Below are 22,201 nucleotides of genomic sequence, written 5' to 3'. Positions count from 1 at the left end.
CCAGGGCCTTCGCCAAAATCTTGGCCTCGATGTTGAGAAGGGAGATCGGCCTGTAAGAGTCGTGCCGGTCCGGCGCCCTGCCCGGCTTCAGAAATACCACTATCTCGGCATGGCGCCAATCTGGTGGCAGCTCGCCCCTAGCCCGCGCCGCCTCTAGGGCTCTGCGAAAGTGGGGTCCCAACTGGACGTGGAACTTTTTGTAAAATTCGCTAGGATAACCGCTCGGGCCGGGCGACTTACCAGTGTTCAATTGGCCAAGGGCCTCCCCGAGTTCCTCGGATGTGAGCGGGGCCTCCAAGGCGGTTCTAGTCTCATCAGGGACTGCCTGCGGGAGCAGGTCGTCCAGGTACGAGGCAATCTCGCCCTCCATCAAGGGGTCGCGAGGAGCGTATTGTGCCTCGTAGTAGCGGGCAAAGCTAGCCGCCAGCAGACCCGGGTCGGCCATGACCGAGCCGTCGTCCGCCGTGAGACCAGGCAGCCCCAGGGGCTGGAAAGTCGCTTGGCAAAGCCTATGCAACATGGTGCAGGACTTGTCGCCCCACTGGTACACCCTGCTGCGCGTGGCGAGCCACGCCTGTCGGGCCTCCTCGTACAGGACCGAGGCATACATCTGTTGGGCCTGCAGGAGCTGTCTCACGACGCCCTCATCACCCCCGATCCGACCACGCTGCTCCAGCTCCTCTACGCGGGCCGCGGCAGTCACAATGGCTTCCCGATGTTTTCGCCGAGCAGCCACACACCAAGCTATATCAACGCCCCGGAGCGTAGGCTTCAGCGCCTCCCACACAACTAGTGCGTCGACATCCTCCACCAAGTTCTCGCGCCAGAAGTGATCAATCGCTTCGCGTAAATGGTTCACGTATTCCGGCCGCTGCAGCTGCCAGGCGGACATACGCCAGCGAAAAGGTTGTCGTTTGGAGGGGAGGGTCACGGTGGCCAGGACGGGGGAATGATCCGAGAGGCCCCTGGGGAGTATAGCGGCATCCCTGACACGACTCAGGCAGGCACCCGGCACAAACAAATGATCTAGCCTCGAAAAGGACCCATGCACCGCCTATACATACGTGAATGCACGCACCGCGGGGTGAAAATGCCGCCACACATCAATCCAACCCAGACCACTCACAGTCGCACACAATCTGGTGGGAGCAGCCGCAGGGGGGGGGGTCAGACACTACAGGAGCTCGTCTCAGGCGGTCTAGGCCCACATCCATGACTTCGTTCCAGTCGCCCCCCACCATGGTCAGAACCTCTGGGATCTTGTCCCACAGCGCAAACAGCCGCTCGGACAAAGCCCACTGCAGGGGGGGAGGGGCGTACACACTTCCAAAGACCACCGGCTCGGAGCCCAGCAGGCCCTTGATAAAGACAAACCTGCCCTGAGGATCAATCCATTGCTTCTCATGAACATAAGCCACCCTACGGTGCACCAATATGGCCACCCCCCGCGACCCCCTCGTAAAGCCAGCATGATAAACCTGTTGATAACCAAACCTCTGAAGGCTAAGGGCCTTGGAGCCCAGCATGTGAGTCTCCTGGAGCAGGAGCACATCCACCATCTCCCTCTTCCCCCACCGCAGCACAGCCCCACGCTTGATCTTATCTAGGATACCCCTCACATTCCATGTCACCACCCGCAGGGTCTTCTGAGGAGACATAGTCGCAGCATTAGCCATTATCAACACACAGTCCAGAATCCGGCCCCCCATCCCACCCCGACGCAACCCGCAAATCCACAAAAATCAAAACCTCAGACACGTGTGGTCCCACCCCCCCAGCCCGCGTACTCAGCAACCCCCCCCTACCCAGGACCCCCCCAACATTTGCAACACAAGAACCCCCCCCCCCCACACCCCACACCCACCACCCCAATACCTCAGAGAACGTTGAAGTATCTGTCGCGGCATGGAGAGACCCGGGTCCAAAACAGAGAACCCAGGGCCCGCCATACCAATGGATCCCAACAACCCAACCATGACACACACACCACCCCCCCAACAACACTCACATCTGTGAGGGTCTGAGGCCCACAAACAGTACCCCCCGAGCCCCACTGCATCCCCATGGCAACAACTGCAGTCTTCACGTGGGAGCCGATCGGCATATCAAGGACAGAATGGAACAGTCTCACCAGCCAACGTAGAGCATTTCAGTGTTCAGCAAACAGAGTGTGTTCAGTCCCGGCAATGTTCAGCTGCCCGCATCGGAGTGCTCCGAGTCCCTGGCACCACCCGACTGCGATGCACTGGCGGAGGCCGATCTCTTCTTGGAGCGAGACCTCCGATGGCGGCCCTTCCTGTTCGGGCGATCCGTCCGCTCCGGCGACGATCCCTCGGACCTACCCGGGTCCAGCCCCGGCTGGGCGTGGGGCCTGAGTCGCACCGCTTCATCGGTCCAGCGGAACACCTCCTCCGGTGAATCGAAGAAATGGGTCCGGGACTGATATATCACCCGCAGGCGGGCTGGATACAGGAGAGAGTATTGGAGCTTGAGGCCCCTCAGCTTAGCCTTAGCGTCCATGAAGGATTGCCTCTGTTGCTGTACCATCTTCGTGTAGTCCGGGAAAATCAGGATAGTATGGTTCTCGAAGGTGAGCGAGCCCTTGTTCCTCGCCTCCCGCAGGATAACATCCCGGTCATGATAATTCAGCAGCCGGGCGATGACAGGTCGTGGGCGCTCGCCCTCCGGCGGCCGCTGGGTCAGAGCCCTGTGGGCCCTCTCGATCACGAAGCACGTAGACAGTGCCCCTTCGGGGAGCCAGCTCTCCAGCCACTCGGTCAAGAACCGCTCCATGCTGTCCTTCTCGCACCGCTCCGGAAAGCCAATGAAGCGGAGGTTGTTTCGCCGCGCGCGCCCTTCGGCATCCTCCACGCGGGCCGCCAGTGTCTTTTGAATGCCCTCCACCTCCGCCAATCGTTTCTTTAGGCCACCAATATCCGCCTCGGCCGCTGTGATGCGGGTCTCAGCCCCGGTGATCCGCTCCACCGCGTTGCGGAGGTCCTGGCGCAGGAGCGTGACATCCGCCCCGACCGCCCCAATTTTGGCATCCAGCATGTCCCGGGATTGGGTGATGGCCGCCAGTATAGCTGCATTGTCCGGTCCAGGGCCACCGCTGCCACCGGCCGCCCCCGCGCCGCCACTCGGCCCGGTGAATTTATCGATGGGGCCATGTTTGGGCGGGCCACCTCCTCTGTCCCTGGTCATGGCACACGCCGGGCAGGGCGGACACCACTCCTGAACCTTCGGGCACTGTCACAAGTCCTGGATGGGACGGCCGAGACGAGGCCTCAGAGGAGAAAGCGGGCTGGGCGGCCCAAATCCGGTGTCGCGAAAATCGAGGTCCCGGCTTCACCCAGAGGGGACAGGCCTCACCCACACTCGTCGCCACGAGCGGCCGTCCAAAGTACAGGAATAAGCGGTGGCCCCGTGGTCCGTGGGCAGCCGTATCCAGCGGGCCGGGCCAGGAGCGGTGTATCGGATGCCACCACCGTCTGTTAGTCCGTCACCGGCCGCCTCGGGGCTCACGGGCCCCAGTCTCCAGGCTGTCGCGGGGCCACGCCGTGCCGTCGCCGCTCGCTGGTCACACAGGGGAAGAGCCGTCCTCCCGATGAGTAGGAGCTAGTGGCGCCGTCCCGATCTCCAGGCGATCGCAGCCAGAAAGTTGTGCCAAGGGCGGCGTAGTGGGTGCCACCCGCGCCCGCCAGACCGCAACCGCCACCAGGCGTCGCGAAACTCGAGGACCCCGGTCCCCGTCCGGTCACCAGGCCGCACGTCGCCGCCGTCTCCCTCCGACCACAGGAAGGGAAGAAATGCAGGATCGACACACCAAAGTAGACAGGAGACTTCGCCAGATCAAAGTTAACCACTGGGTATCAACAGCGGGCTCGGGGGCCAGGATAAATGATCGAATTAAGTCCGGGCCGGCGGGAGCTCTACAAGGCTGCGACCGCCATCTTCGCCCGCCAAGCCACGCCCCCCCATTAAACCCAAATTTTACCAAAGTTTTCACATATCTGCAAGAATAAAAAGACAGATTTAAACTTTATAAAAGGCTTTAAAGAACTTAAAATCAGTGCCCATCCTTCGATATCTCCCTTCCAAAATCTTTTACGGCCTTCAGGAATTTGCCCAATGCAATTGCAATTTCTAGCGAATGCATATCTGTTAGTAAGCATATTGCATGGGCACGTGTAAATGTCTTATGTGATAGGAATATAGGACGTAAAAATAATTTCCTTAAATCCTGTACAAATGTGCAATCAAGCAAAATGTGCAACATATCGTTTCTTATACCACGCCCACACTTACAATTACCTTCTGGGCCAATCAGTACAGATTTTAATTTCCCGTCTATCTTCCAGGGGTTGATCCCAACCCGGGTCCTTAATATTTCATGTTGGTTAGGCAATATTTCCAGATAAGGGAACCAGCCTTCATTTACCCAGGAGATCTTTAACCACTGGACCGACTTTTTCTCCTGCATGTAATTCAGGTCCTGTGCCCTTGAGAGCGACTGGCCTTGTTCCCTAAGTGCTTTCTTTGTAAAGTCGCCTATCAGGGCGTTATGGATAGATCTCCATTTAAGATGCCCTGATACTTTCTGGAGAGTCTTTCTCACCTCCTTTGCCCAGCCAAGATTGCTTGTCTGGATTTCCTCTCCACACCATTGTGAGACCTTAGGTGTCACTCCTGGGTCTTGGCGCTTCCAGAATCTTGCTAGGGCCATTTGAGATTGTACACTCCAAGAAATCAGCCCTAGTTCCATTCTAATTGCTTGAACCATTGTACAATTAGGTAAAGACAATAACATTTTTAAAATCTTTCCCTCTTCCTGATCCCACGTCTGTTTACCGCTCAAGTATAACACTTCTGCCCCATACAATACTTGGGGGGGATCATTGCTTCAAATGCCTTTATCATTGGTTTATGTGTCATGTCTCCATATTCTTTATTAAACTTTTTTAGCCCACAAGTGGATGAGAATGCTTTTGCCTTTTGAGCCTCCAAATGGGTGCGCCATTTTAGTGCACTGTCAAACCAGAGGCCTAAAAATCTATATTCCTTAACTGTCTCTAGTTTGTCATCACCCAAAAACCAATTGAAATTCTTCTTACTTAATATATACATATTTCTGTATATATATATATATATATATATATATATATATATATATATATATATATATATATATATATATACATTGCTCCGCTGCCAAAAACAGAAAGACCAGCACTCGTGTTAGCTTAATCCCGGTTAGGATTTATTTGTGCAAAATTTTTTTAAAAACAGCAGACTCGTTTCAGCCGTAGCTTTCCTCAGTGTCGTATATATACACATATGTGTGCGTAGCCGTAGATGGATGGGTGGATGAAAGATCCGCTTCCCACATCCTTCTACGTTAGGTGCACAGCGACGTTCAAGCAGTTTGCACTCCAACTAGGTATCATGCAAAAAATTAAGGATTATTGAGGATATCAAAATCTAGCCCAAGTGGGCAGTTCAAAAACGTTAAAATGAATCTTGGTGACTGTAATTATTTAGCTGCACTTTCATATTCTGTGTCTACAATAGTTATATGATATCTAAAATGAAAGAGGAGAAACATGAATATCTGATTCAACACAAGTGTCCTCACATACTATATTAAAACCGTATTAAGGCTGTCATAAACAGTTTCAGTGAGAAATAGAAATGTCACATATTTACATCAAATGCAGGGGTAGTAAATATCCAACGTTAGGATTTGTGAGGTTCGTGAAACGAATGTTGTAGTACATGTGTTGTACCATTGTAGAACTACTAAACATACTGCAAAGTGCTGGTTGTGAATAGCCCCTGTGTCATTCATTAGACGGTGTAAAAGTTTCGTGCAAACCATGTATTACCATGGATGTGAATACAGGTATTATAATATATGCTTTATGTTGCCAATATTGGTACTGGCAAGGTATTGTGTATTCTCTCTGACGCAATATGGCAAACTGGCATGACATTTCATGGCTTACAAGAGCATTGTGGATCCCGATAGCCAATATTTGTTGTAATAAGCAACATGGAAAATGGTAATATCGATTGTACTGGCGCAATGTAGATGAAACACCAATGTACCCTCTATAGTGGTGTTTTAATGTCATTCAAGGTGCTTGTATCATGCATGAAGCCATCTGCACAAAGAACTGGTACACTTAAAAAACTTGAAATGCACAAAATCTTGCCTAGAGATCTATGGACAGGCAGTTCTGTTCCACCATTGAGGACTGAATCCCAAAAATACTGACACTGAGTTCAAGGCCTATACTCTGGAATGGCCTGAATTCTAAACTGAAGGCAAACCCCTGCCACCTGCACTTCAGAAAACTATTTGACTGTTCTTCAACAGACAGCTGACCATAAAGAGAAAATACTAAATGGAGGATCACACCTTACATCTGGATGGATCCTAAATACAATCAAACAATGTTTTCAGAAATCTTGTGTATATCTTTAGAGCTTCAGAATGCCTGCATGTTGATGTGCAACCTTCCACAAAATTCTTGACCAATGTCACCGAGCCTGTGTACTTTAAAATACTACCTTTCATTTGTGTATTTAAAATTGTCTGAAGGAGCCACAGAAACTCTTGTAAAGCACTCTTGTGACCATTCCTGCTGGCCAGTTGTGATTGAAAATGCTCAATAATGTCTCAATTTTCTCAACTGTTATTTTATTTCGGCTAGCAGACATCGCACACAAAAAGGCAGGCAATGCCTTTGATAGAATTCTGTTTTTATTGGTGTTAGGACTCTGTGCACTTTACCACTGCTATCCAGTGTTACAGTACTTGTCTCCCTAAAATGTAAATGTAAATGTACAGGAATTTATATAGCGCAAATCACCAACCGGTCTTTAAGCGCTTGCTTAGGGAACCCGTCCTGGTATTCCCCTGTGAGATAACCCCAGTAGGGTATCCGCAAGGTGAAAGCCAGGCATCCCGCCGCGAGGGGCCGTTGTGGAGATTAGGCAAGCTATTGCACAGAGTGTGAACCCGTAAATCGATTAGGCACCGGAGCGAGAATTGTCGAGTCCATGGACATTTTAGGACTCAAGACCCCGCCAAGCCGGGAATTGAACCCTGGTCCCAGGCTGACCTCTGCTTCCAGGTCTACCTCCTCTAACCAGTGAGCCACACATAAAACATGGTACAATTGGCTTACACCTGATTTAAATATTTATTTTACTTATATGTCCCTATTATATGATACTACTTGTACCCAGAGCCTGTAAATTAAATGCTACTAACGGGCCTGCAGCACTCAATGTGCCTCCCACTTAAGTTGCAATTTAATTCAAGTCTGCAGACTGCGGTGTAGGTTTAAACTGCAAATTCAACCTGGCAAAATAAACCATTTGCCAAGTCTAAACCTTCCTTTTTAAAACATATAAGTGACCCTTGAGGTAGTCCCGAGAAAGCCCACAGTTCCGGGTGCATTAATTCATGTTTCACTACTGTAAAGCCTATCTTTTCAATTGAATAGCATTAGGTTACTTTATTATATATATATATATATATATATTTTTTTTTTTTAAAACCTTTATTTTGTGAAATGCACAATACACAGCGTCTGCCTACAACCCCTCGAGGCCGGCCGCTATGACATATTAGAAAAGGATATGAGAAAAAACCAATAGGCAGAACGCCGTTAAGGCAATCTCTGAGTGAGAAGTGTCGGGTAGAACATAGAACAATAATGTCAGGATAGGAAAAGGTTTAATTTTATAATTTTGTCGAGTACTTGTAGTAAACTACGAAAAGAGTCGAAGCAGATCACTGGCCAGGATAGACATACCGTTCAAGGAGCACCCAGAAGGAGGCGATATAGAGGAAGACATTTGTAAGGAAATAGGAGGCCGCCATCCAGGAACTAAGAGCAAACGCTATACCACAGAATGATAGAACACAATAAACTCCCTACTAACACTGGACCCCGACCCCGAGGAACATAGAAGAAAAAGAAACCGAAGAAGAGGAGAGAAAGAAAGAGAAAGAGGGCCATAGAGACAAAGAAAAGACACAGAACACATCCCATCCCCCCACCCTGCATACCAGCGGAAGGCCACGGCCCACCCCCCCCCCAATAGGCATGCCTGTCGCCCCAAGAGAACCCCAAGTGGGAAAAGAGAGTCTGGCGAGTGGGAAAGAACATCCCAGTCGCCGACTCCCAGAAAAGGCAGGAGGAGGAAAATATAGCATACTCCCGGTCACCACCAGCCCCGTAAGTATCCCCCACCCTGAGTATCATCGGCACAAATGAAGTAGCAAGTAAGCAGCAGGTGGGGAGACTCAATTCCAAATGTGCGAATAAACCCGACAAAAAGCAGTCCCATCCTAGTCCCCGCCCGCCAATACGTACAGCACACTAAAGGAAATCGCCCAGTCCTGGCCCGATCTTAGGTGGCCCCACATATCCACCCCCGCAGTCTACAATAGCGGATTACACGCATGCGGCACATCAAAAACATTGACAAGTATTCAAGTCCGGGTCATGCCAGGCGGTCAAGCAGGATCATCAAGGGAGGCAACATCAGCCCTGGCCTGAACGCTGAAACCCCTCCAAGCATGGCCACCGCTGGAAATGTACTTCAGGCAGAACAAAGGAGCAAGATGGCCGCTCCCGGCACAGAAGAAGCAGAGGAAGAAGAAGCGAGAGTTCCCAATCATCGACCGTCACCACGTCCAAAGTGGCAAACACCTTTTCCCCCACAGAACGGCACACACTCCGGCGATGTTGGGGAAGCCGTGGCAACACTTGCAGAGGCAGAGTCTCAGCTTTTAGAGTGGAAGGGAACTTTGTATCTGCAGCTTTGTCATGCAAAGAACACTCGACACTGTAGCCAGGGAGAGGACGTTCCACAGTATCCCCCTGTCGCCACATTGTATCCACCTCGAGTGGGTTGAGAGGCATTGGGGGGTCAGACAATCGCAATAGTTCCCTGGATGACATAGCGACATCAATCTTCCGCTCCAGTTCCCGAGTGTTTTGCCACCATGTCGCCCTCAAGTCTTCCAGGGCTAGCAGGATATCACCATAGGTCAGGACAGCTCCCCGCTTCAGCATGGCAGCAGTATGCAAAGGCGCCACCGGGGCACCCTCCAGCTCGACGGTAGGCAGGGCAGCTTGCGCCAGGGATATGGAGGCTTCCGTCTTTTCGGCAAGGTAGACCGGCGCCGGCACCATCTCTGCAGTAGGCACACATCGGAGGGGGGATGGCGACTCCATAGGGCGGAGGGAGAATATTGAAGGCAAAAAGAGATACTGCTCGCAATAAGGGGCTCGCACGATGTGAGAGCCCCCGGCTGTACAGCAATGCGGGTGGTAGGCGCTTCAAAATGGATACCGCTCTGACCGCTGGTAGCATGACAAAGGAGATATCGCCAGCCCGGATCCAACCACACAGGTATCTTCTCCGTCGCTACGAGGGCTCCGCCGAGCCGCCCATTCCACAGCCGGTAACATTTCCCCAGATGCCGGTCCTGCCCCAGGTCGTATCACCGTACGTGATCAGCGGTGTCCGGTGGCGGTGGTCGGGCCAGAGTGCATGGGCAAAGTCCAAAGTCGGCAAACTCTATAAATCCTCGACCAAAAAAGCCGGCGGGGACATCGGAGGAATGCGGAAAGTGTCAGCGCATTCGTGATTATATTTGTTCGCGCCGTAGGCAGGATTAAAGATCAGGATGGCATGTATTCAGCAGACGGGCTGCGGAGCCGGGAGCTCAGACGTCTTGTCCGTCCGCCATCTTGGCTCCTCCCTACTTTATTATATTTAATAAGAGTTAACATCTTGTTGGGAACAGAAAAGATTGTCAAGTTTGAACTCACATAAATTGTAATTTAAAATCTTCTTTAATGGTAAAGTCAGATTCCAAGTCACAATCGTGAGCATGGCACTTTTATAAAGATAACATGTTCTTGTACTAACCACTTGGTGCCTTCTATCTATGTCCTGGGTCACATGACTATGAATAGCTTGGCAGTTGGCCTTTGTGTAGTTCTCACAGACTGGGAGACAAAGGGCGACTAGGTATTGGCAGCATGGCCCATCCTGTCAGTATTGGTGGGGTGGAGCTGTTCACTGCCCCACTCACGTTTCAAAGGGCTGCCTCCAGCACACACACACAAGGGAACCTGACAACAGTCTTTGGAGCCTTGGCAGGTGAAGGGAAGATGTTTCCAGAACCAGATGTGGGGGGAGCTAGGCTGTTACCACCACTTCAAAAGCTGGCATCAGGGACAAATATTGAACTTCTTGAACACATTTGTCAGTACACTCCTGGACCTGTGGAAGACTTCAAAAGACTGCCTTGTACTTCAAAGGTATGCCCTGTTCCTTCAGGCCTGTCTTGTTGTTCGGTGGGCTGCCCTGCTGCTACCAGAGAGCTGCCCTGATGCTTGAGGGCCCGCCTTGCTGTTTGAAGGAGAGAGAACCATGTCTGTGAACCCAGGACTACCTGAATGGCACCAAGGGCTAGTTGGCTGGCCTCCTGTGTGGACTACAGGGACATACAAGTTCCAGATACCTTGAACCCTGCTACTGGCCTCTGCTGGAGTCCTAACCCCTTAAGTGGTGCCCCCAGGTCCTGGACTATTGGAAGTGGTATTAGAGGTGCTGCACCTGCCTAACCCCCAAGTAATTGCCAGAGGAACCATCAGAAGACCATAACCTACCTGCCAGCCTATCCGCCCAAGGTGCGTCGCTGGTTGGCACGCCTTCTTTCTTCTATGAAGCAGCAAATCCTATTCAGCTGGACTTCCAAGCAACGATATCTGGCTTCATGGAGCCTTCTACAGATATGGCTAGCAGCTTTGTCCCACTGGCCAAAAATCCTCCTGGTTTGGTTTATTGGCAGTCTAGATTCATCTTTTTAAATAGCAGCTCTCTGCGCCTTATTACAGCTTTTTGATCAAGATCATTGGGCATCCTCTTTAGGTGGCGACATTGTTTATATGGATTACTATTCATTTGCCTGAGTCTGTCTGAAAACCAAGATGTATCCCACTTTCTGCCCATTGAGTGGTATTTTTGCGGTGCTGTATTTGTTCACAGTGCTAGGATCCTTTTTACTCACCACTTCCCAGATAGTTATGGGATTTCCTACCAGGGTTCTAACCCCCTCAATCAATAACCTAATGTCTTACAACATGCATATACCCATTGATGTTTCTGACTGTAGAATAAGGTTGAAAAGTATTTTCCATTACTTTGCCATATCAACAGTAGGTAGAGTCTTGCTGGCACAGTCAACCGAAAAATAATTGCAAATGTTGGTTTACAACCCACACTCCTAACCCCCAGGCCTCTTAGTTGCTAAGTATTTTTTGTCTAAGTGAAAACGTTTGCTCTACTGGTATGAATATGGTTTGCTGAAAGCAGCTGCTTTACATTTTCATTGTAGTTTCACAAATGGACAACATATATTCTGAAAAAAATTGTGGCTGAATCTGTCCTCTGATTTGTTTTGTTTAGACTGGAACAAATTGGAGCAGCAGCTAGCAAAGAGTATTCCTTAGAGAAATCGATGGAGAAGATGAAATCGGAATGGGCCAACATGTACTTCAGTTTTGTTCAGTACAGGGATTCAGTAAGTTAACATTTTGAATGTATCAAATTACTGCTATTTTGGGAAATAAATTATTTGCCATGGGGTTGTAAAAGAAGGAATTACAATCTGGAATCCTTTATCCTTTATCGGTATCCACAGGATGATAAAGGACTTTACAAATATGATGCTTTTTCTTACATATGATCTCCAAATAATCCTAAAATTATTTTACATTGTATTGATACTTTATGTAGTGTGCTGCTACTGCTGATATGCCTCTCAAGCACCCTACAGAGGGTATTAGCTTATGATAAAAATGGAACAGTCTTTTTCTTCAAAGGCTATCCACGTCTGTTAGTGTGCCATCTCAAGAGATGGTGCTACCATTAAAAAAACTCATTTTACTGCCTGAACGCGGTATACAACGTTTACAACGCGCGCGTTACAACGAAGTACCATTACCACGCGGTTATAACAACGAAAGTTGTTACAACGAATTGCGCTGGGTGGCGCTCAAGGATAATAAAACATTTAATTTACTATCCCAACACCTTCCCTACTATCCACGGGGACTGGTGTTGGAATAGTAAATTATATTTTTTAAATTTGCGCCCCCCCAACGCAAGTCGTTGTAACGACCTGCGTTGTTACAACCGCGTTGTAATGGTACGCGTTGTAACAGTGTGCGTGGTAGTGACATACATCCCCTGAAAGCAGGTCACTGGCTACCAGGGCGGCAGATTTACTTCTGCTTTAATCCACAGACCGTATGTTGAGTTCCCTGCCCCCATGGTGTGCTGATACAGAAGGAGCATGTTTGGTAAATTTGCACAATTCCTGCCAGCCTACCATGCAATGGTGGCATGACAGACAGGGTGGCATTTCTTTCATTTAGCAAAGACAGACCCCCAAAAGGTGCTGATCCAAAATGTGAAAGACACTTCAAAGCAGCAATGGCTGAGAGGGCAGACCCACTGCCTTCCCTCACTATGTAAAATGTATTGATGACACAAACTCAGACATAGAGTAATAACTGTCTTTTGATCTTTTGATTTGCAATATCCTTTTAACGTGTGACCGAGTATTTTATTCATTACAGTTAGTGCCACGGGAATTGTGTCATTTTGCTCCACATCATCTTTTGCATATTTATGAATTTGTCGGATTTGACCTTTTGAGCCATCAACTGCATAATCTGCAGATTTCCCCCCAAAATGTTTTTGTAGTACACACTTTATTGTAGTTTTCAATGTATAAAGGTACCGTGCCATTCACAGTGGAGAACTGGGTAATGTGTACAGTACAGGCATGTTACAGGTCTTCTAAAACATTACCATTCATAGATATGCATTTCCATAGAGTAGAACAATTTAACTTACCCACCCGCCCCCTTACCAGACAAATATATGATGTCACCCATCTATTATTCGTGGTAGTGAATTACGGAGCAACAAAAACATAGGTGAACATGGTGGGGTGCCACATATGTGTCGACCTGTTGTACAATAATCATGGATGAAACTGGTGTTCCGCGGGTGTGGGGCCTTACCTAAGCCATGCCTCAAATCCCCATAGAGAGGCAGTGTATACCCAGTCCGATTGTGACATAGAACTGAGGGGGTGTGATTGTATGGGTAACCATGTTCATGCGTATTTAGCATGAAAGCCAGTGAACCACTCCTCATCGGAGACTTCATTTTGGGATTGAAATCTTTCTAGGAGGGCAACCCATTCAAGTGCGATTGGTCGTTTGCATAGACCCCTGTATTCCTCCTGCCGTATCACACTACTCTCTGCCTATCCCCAGTGTATAACCTCCTCCCACCAAAAGAGCAATGGTGGAGCCTTCGGGGATGTCCAGTGTCGGGTTATCAATCGTTTCACCAGAACTAGGGCCAAGTCAGCAAAACCTCAGCTGTATTTTGGAGCGCTTTGGACTGAGATAGAGTCCCAATTGACAGCATTCTGGAGTATCCCAAGGTGTGGGGTCTATTAGTTCTGCTAAGGTCATTGATATGTCAGTCCAATGAGCAGTCAGTGAAGGACATGACCATAGCATGTGTAGGAGAGTGGCTTTGACTATACGACAGCAAGGACATTTGGAGGATGCCGATGGGAACATTCGACTGATTCTGTGTGGTGCTAAGTATGCTCTATGTAATAATGAGAACTGTATGAATTTAAATCTAGAATTATGAGTGATTTTTGTGGGATATGCTAACAGAGCAGTCCAATCAGTGTCTGAAAGATCACGTGAGAGACCCTATTCCAATTTGATTTCAGAGAGGAGAGCGATATCAGGAGGTGTGTGCGGAACCCACAGTAAAGCCAACGCACCAGGTGTCTGCCATTGCCCACTGTGTGTACCGCCTGTAGTGGTGCATACACTTCCGGTTCCCTCCCTTCAGGTGCCCATTGTCTTTGCATGTATCTAAGGATACTAGTGTGTGTACTAAATACATTTTCTGTTAGCCCATGCGCGTGTTCCATGTCCCCATGTGGGAGCAACTCCCCATCCTGGAACAAGGTTCACTCCATCTTCACTCCTTCCCGTTCCCAAGGGCTGAGTCTTCCCAAAAAAATGTTTGTAGCTCAAAGGTTTAAAAGTTACTAAACACTCACAAACACATGTTGAAGCACAGTGGAAGACCCTTCACAAAGGTTAGGAGGTCACACTTCATTTTCATAAAGTTGTATTTGGGAGTTAGATTGGTACTGATAAGATGAAACCTTTACCTAGACAGTGTTAACATGTTTAAAAATAACAAAACAATGAGGTAAGACTATCACAAAAGGTGCCTCATTTGTGTGCAGAATTTGCTTTTTCTTGCGGCATAATTTAGCCAACCCTGATGCAAAATGTGGCTGTACCCTGCTGTGCAATTTCAGTAGCTCTGATTACAAAACACAATCGTATCATGACTTGTCACCCAAAAAAGCTTAAATCCTTAGTCTCTTGATCCTTCATATGACACAACATGGTTGCCAATATGTAGAATGAATGTAGAATTTGTTGTGTATAATTACATGTTAAACGTATACAGCTAGTGATTTGTTGAAACAATATATGCAGTTTTATGAAAGTCACTTTCAAAAACAGCTGTGGTTCATTATATGTGGAAACATGCAAAGGGATTCCCACTTTTCTGAAATGAACTATAACTGTGCAAACAATAAACATTCTGCCACATATCTCTCCTTTTTGCTAATGACTGTTTAAACAAAATGTCCAGAAGAGCTGAAAAACTAGTTCTCGTTTTCTTTGTTTAAACAATAGTTGTAATTCTGCTCCTATACCTGGCCCTCACAGTCTGCTGGCTCTGGAAGCAGGTATTATGATGTCACAACTAAACTGTAGTACTTTATTACAGTTTAGCAGATATGTATTTTTCTTATTACAGCTAACTTGTGATGTCACAACTAGACTGTAATAAAAATTAGAGACAGATTTTATAAGGGGATTGCAGGCTTCCATGTACATATCAGTATGACAGCTACTCTTAATTTTGCCTGGCATTTTAAAAGAGTCAGTTACCAAATACCAATCTGGCTATCATAAATGTATCTTGACTAACCACTGTGAGTGTTTTTTCATGCTCTGCTAAAGCAATTCTCAAACTAAGCCTAACAAAATATGTTGTCTTTGCAGAATACAAGCATCCTCACCGCTGTTGATGACATCCAGCTACTTCTCGATGATCACATTGTAAAGACGCAGACAATGTGTGGTTCTCCATTCATAAAAGCAATAGAAGAAGAAGCCAAAGTAAGATATAGCCTACAATTCTCCAATTTCCTCTTACGATGATTTTGCACATTAGTATGGCCGACATCTTTTTATACAAAGTCCAAGAGCGTGGAAAGACCAAGCTGAAATTTAGTTGGTGTTGGACTTGAGGGAAGTATGATCCAGGTGTCACTGTTAGTTAATGTTATAAGTAGAGGTTTACCAAGGCTACTCTTGAAGATAGTTTGGAACTGAGATCTTTTGGGCGCTTTTAACCACCACTCTACTTAACCTTTTACACCGGCACAGTGTCAGGTACAAAATGTCATTAATTCTCTGATGTATATCTGTGATGTATAGGTGTTGATCCTGCTCACTTGTGGGTTGTATGTGATCTCCAGAATTTTGAATATTCACACAAGATAGAAGATGGGACCCAATATAAAAACATAAAATGGTATCGTTCAGATGGCTGCAGTGACCGCTATACCATGGCATGAAGTGTACAAAAAAGTGGTGGATGGAATGCTCAGCCACTGGTACTCATGCCTCATTCCAGTCCATCTTTATTTTGCATACAATGCCACCTCAATTTGTAACTTGGCATTTGCAAGTCAGTCTTGACCCTGCTCCAGTGGGAAAAGTCCGGCGACAATCTGCCAGGCTAGGTCCTCATTGATCCGGAGCACAAACAACCCAAGACCACTTTTGCCCTGATTGGGGCTTATCAGTCAGGTGCAGCTTGGTTCTGTCAGGGGCAAAGTGAGTACGGAACCCACATCTGGACGTACCTGTTGCATTAAGGGCTTTGCATTGAGTATACAAAAAAAAGTATGCTTATTTCTTTGTGACAAGTATCTCATATTATTTTAGCACTGTGAGTGAGGGAAGCATAAATAATCTCCAATGCCCATCAACAAAACAAGATTGTTGCTAACTCACACAATTATATGTATAACATTTTGAGAGGGAACTCAAAAGGTTAATCCTCCATCCCCTACTAACTCCTTCCAGCCTAATAGTCATAACACTCAATAGGTCTGCATATACCGGGCATGCTCAGCCGTAAGTAATTGCCTCTAGAACTATTCACAATCCAATTTGTCTTTTTCAAAAAAGAAAAACTTCAGACTTCCACTTCAGTGAAGCAAAAAGTTTGACTTTTGATATAAGATTGTCATGAATTTTTCATCTCCAGTATTCAATCAGTCAAATACTGCCCCAATGCATTTCGGGTAAACCTACCTCAGGAGTCAAAATTACATATAATTCATCTCAGCGCAGTGGTATGATGATATTGTGCAGAGGCAGCGAGGAGGAACCAGCAGATGTGTGTCAATACTCTAAAAAAATACTCTTGCTTCCAGTAGTTCTTACTGGAATCCTACTAATAGCCCTCTCCTGTTGTGTCACTAAAATGTGTTTGTCTGGCTTGGGTTTCTGTTGAAAAGATGCTAGACCTTTACCTAAGCAGTCTGACATGTGTCCTCACTGGGCTTATTCCTTGTGGCAACGTAAAATCAATTGGAAAAGGTATTTAGAAAAATATAGCCAGTAATTGTGCATTCCCCCATATGGATAACCTTGAGCCTACTCTGCCCCTGGTGCCAGAGGCTGAACAGTAGTGCTACCACATTGCTATGGTTAGCATACTCCACTCTACATTCAGTAGTAGGAGCTATGCTCTTGAGGTTCAGACACCACCGCTGGAGGTGCATTCAAGAATGAAGCCCTAACCTCAACAGCAATAGTATTACTGTCCTAGGACTGAGGCATGACTGATCTGAATACATTAGGAAAATGGGGTGATAACCTTATATAGGATCTAATACACGTCAGTACTGTAGACTTGATGTGTCCCATTTGTTACTCTTCACTTGCGTCACATCTGCAATGGACTTGAGTAGACATAGAAACAAACCAACTCTCTTGACATGGGGGGGCCGATTACGATTTCGATCAAAAAGCTTCCGACTGCTCGAAGGAAGCTTTCTGACCACTGTCGGAGGCTTTCTGACCGACACGGTCGGTTTGTGGTGTGAACGCACGATTACGATGTCGAAGGTCGGAACGTAAATGGGCAGGTCATGCCGACTCAGTTCTGACCGGCTCTCAGAGTCTTCCAGCTGGTCGGAACGGCACCGCAATCCCCTATGGCCAGGGTTTCCTTCATCGGGATTATGATGACGGTTTTCTATAGCCTTTCCGTGCTGGCCTTTCCGACACAGAAAGGATAATGGAGAACGACTTTGGGGGCCCCTAGCAGAGCCCCCTTGCCTCTGCGGTATACAGATGTTGGTTAAGGGGATACCTGGGGTGCCCCCTGTAAATCCCTGCACTGTTTAGCAGGCACTATGGGGTGCCTGCCACAGGGTGCATGGTTTTACACACACCCATTTCGCTATAGGAGCCTGTATTATGGCTGGTTTACAGTCGTGGCATAAGCTCCCATTGAGAAAAGTGAGTGTGTGACTGAACAGTGTTCGGTCACATCATGATCAGGCGGTCGGAACCACCGACCTGAGGTCTGCCGGTCCCGAATCCGAGATGGTGTTGTTCGAATATAACTCCAACTGACATCGTTATAAGCCCCTAGTGGTATTACTGTAATGTCCAGGTTCTGATTACCCCCCTTGTGGAAAGGAAGTGGCATTAAAGTTAGGAATACCTACCCTCACACAATTTTAGAGTAAGTGACTTGGTGTAATTTACTGTGTGCGTAGCTGGAGGATAACTACACTGAAGCTGGAGCTCTCAAGATAGGCTTCTGAGCCTTAAATAAAGTGGTCTATGAATGATGGTTTAATGGAAAACAATTGAGAGCAGCGTATAAAGAGTGGAGATTTTTGGTGAGGAAAATCCAGCATCATACACTGAGGATATTTAGGTACCCGTCCAACAGTATAGGCCCGATTCGCAGAACTAATTTAAGACAAAATCCTAAACTTACTACTTTTCGTATTCACAGAAGTTAGGATTTTGTCTTAAGTTAGTTCTGTGAATCGGGCCCTATATTTCTGCATCAGCCACAATATACTCATATATGAATCGAATATTCATGGTCAATCAATAAGTCATTAAAATTCATTCAAATGTCTCCTGTTCTAAGTAAATCGAAAAATGAGCAGAACCACCTTGGCATTTGCATCTAATTCTAATTTCTTCCTAATATGTTCCACATTCGATCCATTATGCGCCCTCACCTTCAGGTCGTGCCCATAGGAGGTGAGTAATTACCGTTGTTAACCCCTCCATTGTTAATGACCTGCACAGAAGGCAATAATGCTTAATTGGCCTGATGATCGGATTGAAAGTGAGTACATGGAATGAGTTGCTTTCAAATCATAAATGTAACACAAGGACACTGCTGCTGCAGTTCATACTGTACATCCGTAACAGTTGTTTTTTGACCGCAAGATGGCTAAAATGCAGATATCAGTGCTTGTTTTCGGTCACCTTTAAAATATTTAAGGACATTTGAAACTGGTCAATTTCGCCATTTATGAAAGCACACAATCTCTGGTAACTGGGTGCTCTGTATAATAATTTAATTACACTGCTTCTCAAATGTTAGTTCTTACCATCCTGACAGCCAACTTGGTTGTGTGTTTAACTTTGTTTGCAGGAATGGGAACATAAACTGACATCTATGCAAGCTATTTTAGATGCCTGGTTAAAATGCCAAGCTACCTGGCTCTACCTGGAGCCCATCTTCAGTTCAGAAGATATTATAGCTCAAATGCCAGAAGAAGGACGGAAGTTTGGTATAGTAGACAGCTACTGGAAGGATATAATGGCCGAAGCGGTAAGTAGCTGTTTGTATTTAATGCATACATCGTGGAACACAATACCATTTTAACTTGACCAATTTCTAGGCATCTTGATCTTTGGAAATGGTATATCAACACCCCCAAAGAAAACAATGTGTTATTTTTATTTTAGTTGTCAATACAAAAAGAATGTATCTTTTTGGTGGAGACCATTCTCAAAGTGGCAGGTAGGGTAGAACAATCATGGGCCTCCAACTAAAAATGCTCGACTTTCCACCCTCTGCACATCAAACAATATAGGTGCTTTGATTGCCCAGTATATGACAGGAATGAAGTATAGAATATGGTCAAACAAGTTATTCACAAAACAGACTCCTGATGAAGATCATTGCAGTTCTTAATTTGTAAAAAAACATAAGTGCCAGGGCCCTTGTCAGGCGCCACTGCAGTTTGCACAACCCATTGCCCCTACCAGAGGTGCCAGAGACAGTACCAATACAACTACTAACCATCACACTCCTACAAGTGTGGCAGTTCAGACTATTCCAGGCCCCCAAAGCTATAAGTATGACTTGAATGGCAGGTATTAGTCATTTTAATGTATATTGAATGCATAAACAAGTGTTGTGCTCATCACTCACCTCTAAATAAGACAAACAGTGCCGCCATGTAGCAGACTGTCACAAGTGTCGGTGTTGGAAATGAAGTGCCCGTGTGGAGTACCGGAAACCATCGGCTCAAATTAAGCATTGGACCAATGTGCAATTGAAAAAATTTAAAAACAATCTAATCCATATTGAAAGTTGTTTGAGACTTTCCACGTATCATAATAATGAAAAAGCCAATTTGTATCAGGTATGTGAAATCAAGATGAGTGTATTAGTAAATGTTTGTTCAGCGGTAGCACTCCACATTTTGTAACTTTACTAAACTGTCAGCAATGTACTTCCATAGACTCATGCCAACATGCGGAATATATTTTTTGACTTTTTTGTTATTAATAAAGATCCCTGTAATATTCTTGCAAAGCTGCATCCTTTTATGACTATCAGGTCACGCCCAAGCAAAAATGTGGCTGGTGAACATTTATGCATGAGTATGGGCTACACAAATTCAATTATTTGCACAGCCTAACTTTTTTTATTTTTTTCCATGTGGCAAATATTATTTTTTCAGTCAACCATGTGGGATTTCCTCCACATACCAACAACGGATATTGTTTTACTTCTGTCCTCTCCCAGAATAAGGCATTACATACCAAAGTACCCTTATGAGTCAGGCCCTTATTGCTCATGAAACATTTTAGGTGGATATTCAAAATGGAAGCCAACCACAGAAGTTCAACTAAACCCACATGTCCCCACCATCTTTATAGTAGAGGGAGCTTGGTAGTCCAGGGCTTATGATTGCACAGTCTTTGGCTGCACCGAAGGAACAGTTAATAAACAATGTAGTGAATGGCCAGTTCCTCATGAATGGGGTTTGGAGACTGAACATGGCAAGTCTCCCAGCTACGTTTCACCAATATTTTGTGAATGGAAATTAGACTTTCTCAAGTTTGTCAAGGTTTAGAGACAGTTAAGTCTACCTAATAAAAACAAACATTGCCAAAGGCAATAGATCGGTTGTTGGCTGCCAGTCTTTTGGCTTTGTCAATGCTTGTTTTGTCATGGTTTTGTAAAACTGTGTTGTTGGGAGAACTGCTAGGCCCTCGCTAAATTTAACAAAATGGCCAAAAGCAAACTAGTTTTTGGTCCTAAAAAGCACACATTGGTATAGTAGTCCGTGTCAAAGAAGGAAACTACTGCGAGTGACCTCCTTGTGAAATAACAGAATGGTCCGACTCACAGCGAAGTTGCCAAAGGCTGGCCCAGTGCCTCTATTATATGCTGCAGTGAGTGGAAAAAATGTGAATGAAACAACGAAAACAGGTGAATTATAAGGACTGCTTGGAAGTCCCTGTAAACGTATAGAATTTTAGTAAAATCAAAAGGTCTTGGCTAATTTAACATGGCATGGATACACCTCCCATACATTAGCTGCCAGATGATTAGATTTGCAGGTAATATGTGATCATAACTAAACACATTTCTTTCTTTTTCCCTCGTGGAAGTCAACAAGATCATTCTGTGAACCCTACAGACATTTTAAGAAATGTGAGGCAACGTAGGTTCCCTACCACTCAAGAACACCAAAGAGCACCATTCAAGTATAGAAAGTTATAATAGTTCTATCTAATATGGGTTGTTGTATGATAAGTGGAATTTCTGGCTTTGCAGTTGATTGTAATTCCAGCATGGTGCTTCAGGGATGATTTTAGCTTCTTCTGCAGGGCTGTCTTCACTGATGTAGTGCTGATAGAAAGGTTAGCCAGTCTTCACAGAAATCATTTGAGTCAGGCAGAGCTTTGTCCATTCATACTAAGAAACTTTCATCTGACATCTGTTATCTTTCACATGTCCCATCTTTCACATGCCACAACTCATCAATGAAAGAAATTGTGCCCAGTTGATGAGAGGTGAGTCTACTCATTCAGGATTAAAACTATACATTTTCAAATATACAGTTTTAGACATCAATGAATCTTTTCATGATTTCTATACCCCACTCTTTAAAAACAGTGGAAAAGTGATCAAAAATACTAAATTGCTATATCCAACACAATACTTCAGAATTGAAGAGTGAATGAAAGTAAAATGTTATTTTTTGCCTTCGTAGGTGAAAGACACCAAAGTTCTTGTAGCCACTGAACAGCCAAACATGCTTGGAAGGCTTACTGAAGCAAATACTCTCTTGGAAGACATTCAAAAAGGACTTAATTTGTATTTGGAGAAGAAAAGATTGTTCTTTCCCAGGTACAGTGATCCATTGGTGGTATGGAAGTTTGAAATTCACCCTTGCTGATTATTCTGCAGGACGTCCTGGATTATTACTTACCATATTTCTGCAGGTTAGATGAAAGAGGGGATATAATGGGGTTACATACTCATTACTTAATCTTAATATTCAATTGGCCAGAAAATTGGCGATACTGTGCCTATCAGGAGTATGAGTGAAGCGATAACACCACAGAACTAGATTTTCACCTGGAGACTCTAGCTGCTCAAAACAGCTGAAATAACCAGG

At 46.0% G+C, this 22,201-nt stretch overlaps 1 protein-coding gene across 1 annotated transcript in view; it reads left to right on the top strand.

Moving 5' to 3' along the window:
- Window positions 1-22,201, top strand: part of DNAH3 (dynein axonemal heavy chain 3) — a 614,138-nt gene that overhangs the window by 264,091 nt on the left and 327,846 nt on the right. Inside the window, exons 20-23 of the mRNA XM_086940811.1 lie at window positions 11,503-11,617; window positions 15,228-15,344; window positions 18,931-19,110; window positions 21,794-21,930. Of these exons, the coding sequence (XP_086796937.1) occupies window positions 11,503-11,617; window positions 15,228-15,344; window positions 18,931-19,110; window positions 21,794-21,930 (549 nt within the window). The remainder of the gene's footprint in view (window positions 1-11,502; window positions 11,618-15,227; window positions 15,345-18,930; window positions 19,111-21,793; window positions 21,931-22,201) is intronic.

Source organism: Lissotriton vulgaris, chromosome 10 (assembly GCF_964263255.1).
Source record: "Lissotriton vulgaris chromosome 10, aLisVul1.2, whole genome shotgun sequence".
Lineage (NCBI taxonomy): Eukaryota > Metazoa > Chordata > Amphibia > Caudata > Salamandridae > Lissotriton > Lissotriton vulgaris.
The sequence above is the reverse complement of the archived record's forward strand: the minus strand, read 5'-3'. Positions and strand labels throughout refer to the sequence as shown.